Genomic DNA, 13,781 nt, shown 5'->3' with positions numbered 1-13,781 from the left:
GTATCCTTATATTGTCTAACGATAGTAGGCACGTTATAAACGCGATAGTAGTTTGCCTATAGGCGAATATCGCTACCGAAGTCTTAAACTAAATATATATAGTTTAACTTATAATCGCTGTTTCGGGGGAGGTTATCGATAGCGGCCTAGAGCGACTCTTTCGCGCCTTCGAGCGAGTAGCGGTATACTACGGCGGCGTATAGGTGTTTACGTGTCTCTTAGTAGATTTTCGCGCTAAAGCGTCTGTCGATAGTGCGCTAAACGTAGACGTAGTATAGTAGGTATATTGTCGTCGTAAATGCTATTTGAACTACGCGTCGCTCGGCTACTAAGTCGTCTATAAGAAGGAATTTAGGTACCTAAATACCGCCTATCTACCTGCTTATAGTACGTAAAAACTCCGTAACAATATCGCCGTCGTTAGTAGGTAAGAGTATATATACCGCTATACGAGAAATAGTATATTTATCCTTTACTATAATAGTATAAAGAAACTAATCTAGGTAATTAGTCTTATATATCGCGTTTATAAACGCGATCGTACGATAGGCTTTAAGTAGTTCTATACTAGTTTTGCTAGTATATACGACGCCGTAGGTAGTCTCTTTGTCGATTTAGCGTATAGCTTCTATATTCTCGCAAAATAGCCCTTCTATAATAATATATTAGTAATTGTTATAATAGAAAACCGCAAATATAAACAAAAGAATCCTAAAGTTTAAGGTTCGGTCTGCTAAGGCGCGCTAGAAGCTAGACCGAGGTATTACCGTAGCTTCTAAATTATCTTATTAGCTCGAAGCTAAGGCTCTACGGCGCTTCCGCTTTAGGTGAAGAACTTTAGAATCTCGAGATTCTACCTTTTATATCTAGTATTCGTAGGTAATCGAGTCTAATATCTTTATCTATTAAGCTAATAACTTAGATAGACTTCCGCGTCGATCTATTAGTTAATCGGAGTCCGGATACGCGGGCGCGACGGTCCGTATAGCTGTTTTTCTAACCTTACGCCCTAGCTTAATAATAATAATAAGATTAACTAACCTTGTTAATACTACTCGAATACATCTTCTTTCTATGTTTGCTATACTAGCGACGCGCCGCCGAGCCTTCTATCCTTATATACCTTCCGGAAGGCGCGACTAGAATTAAGTACGTCGTACTTTATTATAAAATTGCCGCTAGCGGCCTTAAATAGCGTATTCGCTACTAGGTCGTACTAAGCCTTTAATGTCTTCTATACCGTACTCGGCTTATATCTATAGTATACCTCGTGCCCTATAGTAGTTAATAATACGCTATATCGGCGGAAGAGGTCGAAGTTATCTAACTAGTAGTAGTCCGAGTAATCCTCGCGGCTTATACGCTAAACTCGACATACGACAATCTCTAGCTTACTAGACCTATTATCCTTATTATATATAGTGTATACCTTTATCGTTATAGGGCAGCCTTGCGCGCGTTTAATCTTCTTATTAAAGCGCCGCGTACTATACCCTTTAGTCTTATCCGACTTCTAGTATAGTTGCTTACGAAAGCGGCAAACATAACGCGTCGTTTCTAGCCTACTCTTCTCGATATAGTTCTTGTTCTTTATCTATATATTATTAGTATATAGTAACAACGCGTACTATTGCTTTACCGGTACCTTAAACGAGTCGTCGAAGCTATATAGAATAGCTCGTTTACGCTATTCGCGGAGGTTATCGGTATATAGTAAGAACGCGTAGTACGAGTCTAGCTTAACTGGAACTCGAGACTTTCGAGGGCGGCGATAGTCTAGGAATACTAACGCGTTTTTATTACTAGAATCGACTAAATCGTCCCTTTCTTCCTTTTTTACCGAAAAGTTAGCGATTCCGACTATGCTCTACTCTCGTCGTAATCTTATACCTAGCGCGAAGTTACCCTATACCTACGATGCTAGAATATCCCTATCCCTACCTCCTCCGAGGTAGTCCGCAATTAATATAGTATTAGAAGATATTAAAGGTATAATTTAAATAATAGAAGAGATAGAAACGATAGCGCGGAGCGATAGTAAGGTACGATAGCAAGGTAGAAAACAATAACCTAAACAAACCGGTACGCGTCGACGCGCAGGAGCGGAAGCGTATACAATCTACGCCGACCGCCGCTCTACAAGGTCGGAAGCCCCGGTCAGCTGTGGGTCAGGCGCTCGGACGCTGGTATGGGACTTTATACGCCTCCGAGTATCCACTGTCACTCCGATGCGGACAGAGTCTGTAGTTGCGTTGATCTTCTGCACGCCGAAGAGAAACCGAAAATTCATGACATAGCCCTTGCTCCTGCTATGACGACGTTGCGAGAGATGGGAGGAAATTGAAGATACTTCCAAGCACACTACATCAAAACGGGCAGGTCTGAATCAGAAGAACCGACGAATGTGTTGCGGGATTGCACTGCTCTGACGAACTGCAGCCTTCCAACGCCGCCGATATCTCTGAAAGTCGCCTTCAGAGAGGATGCTACCCTAGTCAACTGCAAAATGGACGAGCTGATAGTGATGGAGCCCACCATCCAGTGTATCGTGTATACAGCGTGTAATACACCACGTACACAGCCCTCGAGGTCGGATGCCTAGTATACACTCATAGAGGAGTCATGCAATTCGCGGATAACAGCCGAGATACAGGCTCAGCGCCGTCAGCGGTCGGATTTGCTAAGATATCGAGGTATTAATGTGGGCCCTCTCCTGTGTACACCTAGTATACACCCGTATATTACATGGTGTATACAAGGGTGATTGCTAATCCACGGTGGAGTCACATCCCTACGAGCTGACAACATTAACTCTGTCACCTATTAGCGCCATCACCAGTTCACACTTGATCGACTTCACGTCTTGGGAAGTTGGGATAAGCAGCGGTCTACTCCCCTAGCAAGATGCGCCGCAATTCCAAAAGCAATTGAAGAAATTGGGCCGAAGACAATCTTGGAGAATGGCAAGCAATTCCGAAAGACGCATTCTCCATTGTATAGCGCTTCCACCCTCGCCGAAAATCATCAACAGAGTTGATACCAATACTTAGCAACGATATCGACGCTACGTCGCACGCCCTGGACAAACAATCAAAGCTCTTCGGTACCCGCCATGAAGACTATAGCTTCAGGAGAATTAATGCAGACACAAGAGCCAAGTATTCCTCTCAGTTCTTTCCATCTCCCTACTGTTCCACGCTCTTGACGTCCTCACGACAGCAACTTGTTGATCATTCCATTTCTCACCCTAGTCACTCTTTCGAGTCCAGCAATCAACAGCCACAATGAAGTTTTCACTTTTCGCCGTCCCAGCCATCATGGGCGCAGCTTTCGCTGCACCGACCGAGAAGCGTCAGGTTTCTCAGGTGCTGTCCGTTGTCCAGAGCCTCTACGCTGAGGTCCAGAGCGTGACCGGTGCCATCAACACCACCACTGCTAGTGTCGATGCTGGCGCCCTCTCTCTCGTTGACGCGAAGGCCGCCATTTCCGTCGACATTAAGAAGATCACCTCTATCGTTTCCGAGGTCCTGGATAAGACCTCTGGTCTTACCGATCTTGCCGACAGTATGTGATCCAGGGATACACTGGTGGACGATCGACGTTTATCCGCTGTACATGATCAGTAATGTACCCGTCCTCTGTATGTAGTGATACGACAGATGACGAATTTGACTGTAGGCTTTCCTTGATGGAAGTCGCGCTTCATCATGTTTGTTCTCGCAGCTTCCTGCCGACCATCATACCGCATGCTCCTACGTCAGGCGCATAGCTCTGTTTCCGAACGCCTTCCCATGGTATTGACCAGGTGCAGCTGGCCTTTGGGTTGTCTTTTGTCGCTTTCGTCCTTCAATTCACCATCATCACACAGACAACGTCAACATCGATACATCTTCATCGAAGCCCAGCAATAGAGCTTACATCCTCGTCCTCGTTATTACTCAGCCCAGTCATCACGACAAGATGACTTCAGACGCACCTTTCCACCCGGCATACCGACAGAGCTTCGAGCCGCAGGGATCTGAGACTTCATTACCGTCCTACACGACCACCGAGGAAGCTACCGCCATGGGCGACGCTCTCCCTATGTACCCGCTCAGTGCCTCCACCTCAATCAAATCAAACGACGATGATCTGGAACGTGGTCCTCCTCCACCGCCAAAAGCACATGTCGATCCAACTACGTGCGCAATAGAGCCAACAGTCGGTAATCAGGTTCCGAAGATCAAGAATCAATCGACCGAAGCCGACGCCGGTGGGGATCCAAGCGACGCCGTCGCCATCGCAGTATGGGTAATCGCTGCTGCTACAACGTATTGTTTCAACATCTCGCGGCCAGTAGCAGTGGTAGATTCCAATTGCCGCCCTACACATGAGGGGCACGAGAGAGTGAGAGTGCGATGCACAATGAAGAACTACATTCCCATGGTCCTCTGGGCTGTGTGTGTCTTCAAGGCGATGGACTCAAGTTTGCGACTGGTCATTCGCAAAACGACGAAAGGCCCTTATTCAGCAGCGCGTATGTTCTTGACGTTTCTGCTTCCAGCTATCAGCGCGAGCATTGCAGTGGGCTCATTTTTGGTGATGGGATTTTTGCCACAGTGTTGGGAAAAGGATGAATGCGTGGAGAAAGTACGGGGTCGGAGATACGCATGAACCATTCATTGAATGGTACGTTTGGGTCATGAGTATACGCTTTCTCCGAGCTGGGCGGCGGCGTGTTTGGTGGATATCTGACACTTTCCTGTAATGTATTCTCACTCCTCAACTTCGGCCTGCAATTACCTAATGCTTGTGCGTGCCTTCCTTGCCATCTGTGTTGATGTGACGGCAGTTGGCAGTTGCCATTTTCGCATCAAAGCCAAGTTCTTGTCAACGGAACCAAGTCTGATATCTTCCTCGGTTACTGTACACCTGGACCTGCATTCGCAAGACAGTCTGGGACGTCCTTTCCGGCACCGATTCTACGCCACGCTGGACAATCATTGTATCAGCACCTCCTCTGATTCAAGACCTTGGCTCCGCGAAAAGGCCCGTGCTCAGGTATTCTACACCATCTGTGGCGCACTCCGACAGCAGTGCTGCTTGCGGCGGAGGTTAGGCTGAGACGGGCGGGAGTGGAGAAGAGAGGAGGAGGAGGAATGCGGCACCGGCGCCGGGTGCGGAGAAAGTGTCAGAGCGTCTCACACGTGCGATGGCTGCAAGCAATATCCTGGGCGCATCTCGGGCTGAAGATATCCGGATGGGATCGAAAGGCAGGTGACATGAATATGAGACAGCCGGCGTTCGCGTCCTCAGGCAGAGGAGCGATTCAGCCTTGGTTCTGTCGCGTGAGTCGTTCTCTCCCACGCCGAAGGAAAACGGCTTATGGCATTCCTAGCCGGCGGGCAGAAAGAAGGCCATCTGCGTGCAGCATAACTTAGGATGCCGCGCACAGCCGAAAGCGTCTGGATTACGCCCACCCTTGAATAATAGAACTTAGTGTAGCATCTTCATGATGACTTCATCCTCCCTCTCCACCACTCTGTGAGACACTCACTAACGTTATCATTAATCTTGCTGAAGGGCGAAGAATGGCTCGCAGAGAGTCTAAAGGCGAGAGTTCATCGCAGATGGTGTAGTCTGAGACCCGCCCCGATCTGCACGCATATCAACGTTTAATTGGAAGGAAGTGTGGAGTTGCATCTTGGTTGCGCCGACCAACAACAACGCAAACATCATCATCCACGCCCGCATTCTGCTGCAGTCCTCGACTTGCTGCTTTTGGCACTGCCGTGTCCTGAGCGCATCTCGCCATCCATATTATTATTCTACCAGCCGTCACCTCTGCACGCAACGCAACATGATGCCTTCCTGACATCTGCATTGTTGCTAATCACGGCATCTGGCTATCCGCGTGCTGGCTTGCGTGCGCTCAGCTGGGCCAGGCTCTGGATCGGCTAAGCCACACGCTTCGCATAATCGCATTGTATTGCATGCAACCAGCGAGCGCCGCGCCTGCACCATGGCCTCGTTCCTCCATCATTCTCATAACAACCGCAGCGCTGGGCGCAGCAACACTTTGCCTTCCTTCACTCATACCCCGAAGCTGACATTGACCACTCGAAATCTCCGCTCGGGCTCGACTCCATCTCACAGAGACGATGCGAACAACTTGTCGCCAGTGTCTCCCGAGACCTTGCGTCGCTCTGGGTCAAGACAAAATATGCCCTCATACTCCGGAACCTCTTCTCCGCTTTCACCACTTTCTGGCAGTGTCGGCGTAAAATCAACATCCGGGAACCATGCAAAGTTACATAAACGCGGAGGCTCAGGCTCCCTTCCACGTCCACCTAGTCCATTCACCAGCAATGGAAACACTTTCACCACGCCCTTCGCAACATACGAGGAGCAACCGTTTCCCGATCTTGCCGCCTTACCGCAATCGATTACCTCGACACCCAAGATAAAACCGTACCTGCGAAAGATGTCATCTGCGAAAGAAGACCAGGGAACGATCGATCTGTCCAAAAGCATGGCCGAGAACGACCGGTTGGCAGGCTTGGGTATACAAGATTTCGCAACGAAAGCTGCTGCCGATGTCAGCTTTGCCCAGACCGGCCGGAGGCATCATCATGGACGAACCACAAGTGTTGGCTCTCAAATCTCAACTGGATCTGGAAGCTTGAAACCCGGACAGCCTTTCACCCACCCCATGACCAAGACACCCCGACCGTACACTCCACCGCCTGGACGCTCATACGCTTCATCCGTCAATAACGATGAAGCCAACGAAAGTGAAGATGTCGTTGAGAATGAATTCGGCCTCGGACCAGGCTTCCGATCCAAGAGAAGCATGTCCATCTCTTCTACACCCCAGACGAATCCGACGCCTCTGTCACAGTCACACACAGCCAGCGACCTGGGTCTTGTGCCTAAACTCACGAGCACTTCCCAGTCAAACCTGTCCATTCGATCGAATCAGTCTGGCAAATCTGGAAAGTCCAAATTGGGCCGTCCACGGAGAAACACTGATCGATCCGACTATGTGCCGTCTCCCTCTTCGCGAACGAGTTCCGACAGGCCATTTGGTTTTGGTCGTCGATCCGACACGGAGCCACAGTCGCGCGATCAACGCATACTAGAAGCTCGTCGCAAGTTCGAAGAGAAGGAAGCCGATAAAGACAGGAAAGCCCAGAAGGAGGCTGCGAAGAGGAGGGAGACGGAAGCGTCTAAGTCGGCCAAGAAGCAGCGCAAGCAGTCTGATGCGCAGGACAAGCCGAATGCCATGGCCTCATTGAGGCAGTTGGTGCCGGATAAGCCGCGCAAGTCATCGAGCGCGACGGCAACGGGTGGTGCTGAGCAGGAGAAAGTCTTTGCACGCAGTTATGAGGACTGCAGACCTGCTCACGCTGCCAGCCTTCCGAGGTATGGAACTACGCCTGGTCAGAGCGAGAAAGCCGGACAAGTACAATTTCATAGTGCCCGCGCGTCGCATGACCACGGCAGCGATGGTGGCTGGACGCGCTTCAGCACGTGGATACAAACACGCATGCTCAGCTGCGGTGGTAGCAGAGCATGATGCGGCCGGTTTCGAAGCTCGAGTCATGTCAGGAACATCACATCCACAGCAACAGCATTTTTTGGGTTTCTTGGAGAGGCGGATTTGTTCATCACATCTCATGAGCGTTGGGCGCTTTGGTTTTTTTGGATACCCGCACGGTTTGTGCATTGGCTTCGGAGTTTTGTTGGATACCTCAATGCTCGCTCAAGTGCTGTTGCGAGATGATCTATGATTGATGATATATGATGTTAGTTTTTTGTGCAGATAGTGAAATTACCGTGTGCACCTCACTGTCTTCTCTGCTCTGCCCTTTCCCCAATAATGTCTAGCTTTCCCCTCAGACCTGCCGCACAGAACGACCTCACTACTTTCACAACGAACAACAGACTCGCGCAGAACACTACATGGCCCCCTGTTAATGACGCTTTGAATCTGCCACTTTAAGAGCACCCATGTCCGCATCCCCATGACCTTGAGGCTTGTGCGTGCATGTTAATGCCTGCATGAGTTTCCCAGCTATCCGGGGTTCCGTCACACACTCCTCCCCGCTGTTCGCGGGGGTTCCGGCCATACGTAAAATCGCTTTTTCTTAGTAGGCCACACGTAAAACTCGATATAGTGGTAGGTTCCAGTCCTATATAGATATCCAGGTGTATACAGTATTGAACCGCGAGTCTAGGTATTATATTAGCCAGTTTATCCGAGTGTGTGCTACTGTGTAGTAGCTGTAGGACCTCACTGTCGCCATTTCTTATGTAATCCTTGGCAGGCGCGTCCACCCCATTCTAAAGCGTGTATTCCTCCTGTTTCTTATGTTCCACTGTGCAGGTCTATCTTGACTATCTACGGTCGCAATTTAGTCGCTAATGTAACGGAAATCTACTGCTTCTTAACCCTAACCGCACCCCTATTCGATTTCCCGGTCTATATACTATACAATATACTACTATGTCGAGTTTTACGTGTAGCCTACTAAGAAAAAGCGATTTTACGTATGGCCGGAATCCCCGAGCCCGGGGCGAGGGGTGAAGTGGCTGACGCAACCCCGGATAGATCAGATGCGCCGAAAACGGTTTTGCAACCGCAACGAAAGCCACGCTTCTCGAGTCTCGACGCCAAACCTTCAGATATTAGCAGGTCGTACGCCTGCGAGGTTGAGTCTTGAGAGGCACTCGTCCACAACCAAGGCCACTCGAGGTAATCGACATGCCTGCCTCGGGTATGCACAGTCAGGCAGGGCACAAGTTGAGAATATGCACAGCCAAAAAAAAAATATCGTAACACAACATCGAATTCGCAAGGCCTAGCCCAGCAGCCTGGTTATTCGATTCTAGGATTAGATCTTGCAGCGACTAGCTCTGAATCTACGTATAGTACCGGGGGGTCTAGAACGATACTCCAGATCGCAAGAAACAAAAAAGAAAAGAAAATCTCGCGCGGCGTAATAAAGGAGGCCGAGGGAATTCTCACGTCTGGATTATTACATCCGTGTTTTCAACTAAAAGGTCTTATGACAATTTTGGGGAGGGGGGAGAGAGAGAAGTGATGGAGTCGGACACAGTTCTCGAACGCTATAACTTACGACCGATGACTCCAGATAGGTGATGTTTTTTTTTTCGGATTATTAGAGTAAGAGGCTAGCTTAAGAATAGAGAAGAAGAGTGAGATTGAGTCAAGAAGAGTTAGAGGAAAGAAAAGAAAAGAAAAGGATGCGAGAAGCTACCTAGCTTATCACGAGAGATTTTGTCGAGGAGACAATGTTCTTTTCGCCATGGATTGAATTCTTTATAACGTAAATGAAAAGAAGTTAGAAATTCCTTCAAGGGCCGTGCTGTTGGAAGATGAGAAGGCTTTCACGAGGACGAAATTCACGGTGGAGGGGAACAAGGCGTTGTTAAGAGTATTATTTGCCGTGTTTTGATAAGGTCGAGAAAAATTACATCTAGACCGAAGGCGAAGTTCTGAATGGGAAGTCACGAAAGATAAGACACAAAGGGCACAACCTGAACATGAGTCGAGGCTGATTAAACATATCTCCCAACTGACGGTACGACAATTCTTAGGCATCGGTCCTGGACCACTGAACGATCCCAACGCGAAAGGTTCGATGAAAGGAATCATACCCTCCATCCTATCCTTTCCAAACGCCAAGGCATACCAGATACTTCGCAATCCCATAGGTTCACTCAGACATCCAACAATCAATCATTGCTTTGGCTTACTGCGCGTGGCCTTACGTTCCTAAGCGTGAGGCTCGTACCGCCATCCACCTTCTCGCACGACTCTCTCACGAAGCTCCATATCCCGTTTCTTCTCCGCACTCGTCACGGCATCTCCAGTTTCCACCCACATGGCACTGCTTCCACGCTCACGGAATCGCTTCAGTCGTTCTTGATTTTTGCTGTTCTTGAACACTTCGTCCATCTTGAGATCAGGAATCGGACCAAAGACAGCTTCGGGGTCAACTAGCTGCTGCTGGGTTAACAGCTCTCGCAAGGCGGGCGATGCTGTCCACGATGGCGCGCGGAAACCACTAGTTTCGTCCTCGGAGTCTTCGTCTTCAGAATCAGTAGCGATGTCGGGTAGCTCAATGTTGTCTCCTTGTGGGTAGTGAGGTGTGGTCTTGGCGGATTTAGTAGCCTGCTGGGGCCTCGCGGGAGTCTTAAACTTGGTAGCATCGTAATGCGAAGACGTGCTGGAGAGATGATGAGGCGCCGGCGGAGCACTACTCTCAGCGAATGGGATACGTGCACTTGATGTTTGCACGAGTTGGCTTGGATGCGTGGGCTTATGCTGCATCTGGTGCTGAGCTGTCACTGTCGCTTTGAACATGCTGGCGTGATGCTGGGCAGGGGGAGGCGCATGTGTATAGCCCGAGAATTTGCCCATCGTTTCCTGTGCACTGTCAGAATCTGCGCGGAGGCGTTGTAGCTGCAGCAAAATGTTTTTCTTACCTTTCGCAACGTCGAAGGCCGCTTGGGAGGCGCCATTACAGAGTTCCGCTGGTTAGGCTGGTCATCTTGCTCCTCATTTGTCCTCCTTCGTTTTGCATCTGTCTGCTGGTAGGATGGCGGGCCACGTACCATGCCTGGCCGCTGCGGTTGTGGAGCTTCGTCTTCAGCTGGCAACTGTCTCTTTGCAGGCTTTGCTGGGTTCACAGCCGGAACAGTATTCTTGGTCAGCTGACGAAGAGTGCCAGGTAGGTCGCCACGAGGTTGCGCCTGCATTTTCTGCTCGCGCTCCCGTCTGATAGCCTCGGCCAGGTCGTGCGCTTCTTTGGCCTTGCGTGCTTCTTCTTCTTGACGCGCACGTTCCATGTCTCGACGGTGTTGCTCAAGACGTTCCTGTTCACGGCGCTGTTCAAGTCTTTCATGCTCACGTCTCTGCTGCTCAGCACGTTCTTGCTCCCGCTTTCTCTGCTCTGCTGCTTGCTTCTCCACTGCTTTACGTTTACGCTGTTGCTCGGCAGCCTTGCGTTCTTCCTCGGCACGCTTCTCCTGCTCAGCCTTCTCGGCACGCTTACGCTCCAGTTCGCGCTTTTGCTCGAGCTTTTTCTGTGCCGCCTTTTCGTCGGCTTCCTTCTTTCTAGCTGCAGCCTCAAGAGCCTTGACGCGAGAGTTTCCGCCTGCGGCACCGGGACGATGACCTTGAGCAGAGCCTGCTCGCGGCCCATTTGGATTGCTGGCAGTGGATGAGGCCAGGTCGCCATACTGCGACTTTGAGAAGGATGACTGTGTAGCCGGGCCTTGTGCAGCTCGTTGTGCTTGGGAAGCAACGCGAATGTTGACTGGTGCCACCTTCGCAGATTCCTTGGTAGGCCTCATAAGTCGACCAGGAGCCCTCAGCTTTCCAGCAGCCATCATGCCAGACTTTGGTGGAGGAGGTGGTGGCATCTCGCTGTCCGTCACCTTGTCACTGTCAGAAGTCGCAGGACGCTCAGGCTCAGCAGCAGCAGCTTTTGCTGCAGCCTGCAGCCTCTCCCTTTCTTCCTTCTCTGCCTTCGCAGCTTCTGCTTTTGCCACCTTTTCAGCCTTGGTCTTTTCCTCGGCCTGTTGCTTAGCAGCCTTGTGGCGCTCCTTCTCGCGTGCCTTTTCAAGCTCGGCAGCAGCCTTCTCTTGCGCTTTGATCTCCTTTTCGCGTTTCCTGTCGCTTTCGTTGGAGTGCCTCGTCTTCCTGCTTGGGCTGAAAGAGATCACAGAGTTGTTTCTCACCGGACTGGCCAGCACGTCAGTCTTGGACCAAATAGCGCCAGGCATGTTGAACAGCTTGTGAGACTCCTCGCCATGATCTCGGGTGGGCGACCTAGAGAATGCTGGCGAGTTGTTGTGCGCCTCCAGCTTGGCGGCCGCACTGGTGCTGGCAGAGGATGCGAAGATGTTCTTCGCCGACTTCAAAGCTGACCAAAGTCTGCTCTTAGACGCGCTCAATGGTCCATCGTTGCCTTTCCTAGCTGGAGAGCCCATCGGGGTGGTGGACTCTAATGCTTCTGCGAGGTTGGGGTGCGAGACGGACATGGTCTTTTGAAGACGAGTCTCTGGAGCCATATCATCACGAGTAGGTGATGGCATGATGGTGGTCGAAATCGATTTCTGATGTATTGTTGGTCTCGCTGGCGATGATATATGCTGTTTAGTTTGTGTGATCGTTGCTTCGGATGCTTTCTCGTTTAGTGCATGCGCAGGCTTCGTAGGCGCTATCCAGTCATCATCGTCATCCTCAACTGGCGCGTTGGCTAGAGTGGGTGTTTTCTGAGGGAACTCGAAGGTCTTGTTCGTGGCGGCTTCATGCTGCTCAGAACCCGGAAGCTGAGGATATGCTGTTTGTGCTGCGAGCGCGATGGAAGGAATGCTCTTGGAGGCTCTCGGCTCCTTGGTCTTTCCAAGCAGATTGATTCGGTCGTGAAGCATCTGTGCTGTAGTCTTGCTGTGGGCTCGCGCATCGATCGCCCTTGCTGGCCCGGCTTGCTCCTCGTTCTGACTTTCGGCATGCTTAGCACCAATAGATTTGTTGAAGACACTGTTGCGATGCGCATCCATGTGACCCATACTTCGTTTCGCAGTGAGTGGCTCTCGGGCCGGCAGCGAGGAGAACGTGAAGCTGCTCTTTCGGTTGAGCGGTTTTTCAGGACTGGAGGCATCAGAGTGGTTGCTGGCGTCCTCCATATCCATATCGACATCGTTCTCCTTATCATTGTCTGGCTGCGTCTCAGCTTCAGCTTCGTCCATTGCCTCGTCTTCGGGATCTGGGCCAGCTTTCGCATCGTGCACTTCTTCCATGAGCGCAATCTCCTCCTGTGTCCACGGCTGGGTGTCACCAGGCACATCAGCCATCTCCTCGTCCGCTGCGGGAGCCGTCTCCACTTCCTGGGTTCTCTGTTCCTTGGCGGAAACGAAAGAGTCGTCGCTAGCTCCAGTGTCGTCTCCCTTAGCATGGCGTAGTCGCTGCGACAGAGGCTGGTCGTCACGTAGAGGCACTTTCTGCGTCCCGCCAAACTGTGATGATGTCGCAATTGTGTCCGTCTGTGTGAGCATGTCCAGCTCCATCTCATCCTCAGTCATCATGCCATGGTATCCAGAGTCCGTATATGGTTTTCCGGCGCGTTGAGGGCTGGTACCCCGACTGACTGGCGCTTTGAGCGGCACCCGATTCTCCTGATGCTCGGGTACTTGAAACTGCGCGACTTTGTCGTAGAACGCGTTCTTTCGTGCTGACGGCGGGGCAGGCGCTGGCTGAGCATTTGGCGCGAAGATGTCGGTCAGCGGTTGCCGTGGTGCAAGAGCATTCAGCTTGCGAGCTGTCCGGGGCGTCTTTCCACGCAGCTTGCCGGGAGTTTTGAACATGTCTGCGAAGTTGCTACAGCATATTAGTGGCCGTTACCACGTATCATCATGAGGAGTACTTACACCTCATTGTTGGAGAAAATGTCGGCCATATGCTCGTTGAGCCATTCCAGCTCATTCCGCACACTGAAGCTGAACTCCTCCACCTCCTGCTCGATCATATCCGCCGCCTGGTCGCGTTCGCTCTGGATCCATTGCGAGGAGCCCACCGGCATCGTTCGACTCTTTACCGCCGCCATGATTGATTTCCCTTTTCCGCTCTCTGCTGTCTCTCGCCGTGTTTATGTGCGTGTTTTGATTACTCCGGACTCTTGCCAAGATGCGCGCCGAAACGCTGTTCTGCTGTCGTTGATTTGCTATATGTACATGCTTCCAAGAGTTGTCGCGGTCGTGAAGCGGGC

At 50.8% G+C, this 13,781-nt stretch overlaps 3 protein-coding genes across 3 annotated transcripts; 2 read left to right on the top strand and 1 right to left on the bottom strand.

The window, feature by feature from the left end:
• Positions 1-6,511: 6,511 nt before the first annotated feature.
• MYCFIDRAFT_215297 (uncharacterized protein) lies at positions 6,512-7,829 on the top strand (the record flags this gene model as incomplete). The annotated part of the gene is made up of 1 exon (XM_007928444.1): positions 6,512-7,829. The coding sequence occupies one exon, from the start codon at positions 6,512-6,514 to the stop codon at positions 7,556-7,558; it is 1,047 nt and encodes a 348-aa protein (XP_007926635.1). The 3' UTR covers positions 7,559-7,829.
• Positions 7,830-8,534: 705 nt separating this feature from the next.
• Positions 8,535-9,320, top strand: MYCFIDRAFT_174847 (uncharacterized protein; the record flags this gene model as incomplete). Its single annotated transcript, XM_007928443.1, has 6 exons — positions 8,535-8,677; positions 8,707-8,759; positions 8,791-9,010; positions 9,046-9,141; positions 9,213-9,221; positions 9,257-9,320. The coding sequence occupies 6 exons, from the start codon at positions 8,535-8,537 to the stop codon at positions 9,318-9,320; spliced, it is 585 nt and encodes a 194-aa protein (XP_007926634.1).
• Positions 9,321-9,781: 461 nt separating this feature from the next.
• MYCFIDRAFT_90302 (C-type lectin) lies at positions 9,782-13,619 on the bottom strand (the record flags this gene model as incomplete). The annotated part of the gene is made up of 3 exons (XM_007928703.1): positions 9,782-10,435; positions 10,495-13,393; positions 13,444-13,619. The coding sequence occupies 3 exons, from the start codon at positions 13,617-13,619 to the stop codon at positions 9,782-9,784; spliced, it is 3,729 nt and encodes a 1,242-aa protein (XP_007926894.1).
• Positions 13,620-13,781: the final 162 nt, after the last annotated feature.

This window comes from Pseudocercospora fijiensis, assembly GCF_000340215.1.
Source record: "Pseudocercospora fijiensis CIRAD86 unplaced genomic scaffold MYCFIscaffold_4, whole genome shotgun sequence".
In the NCBI taxonomy this organism is placed as follows: Eukaryota; Fungi; Ascomycota; class Dothideomycetes; order Mycosphaerellales; family Mycosphaerellaceae; genus Pseudocercospora; species Pseudocercospora fijiensis.
The sequence above is the reverse complement of the archived record's forward strand: the minus strand, read 5'-3'. Positions and strand labels throughout refer to the sequence as shown.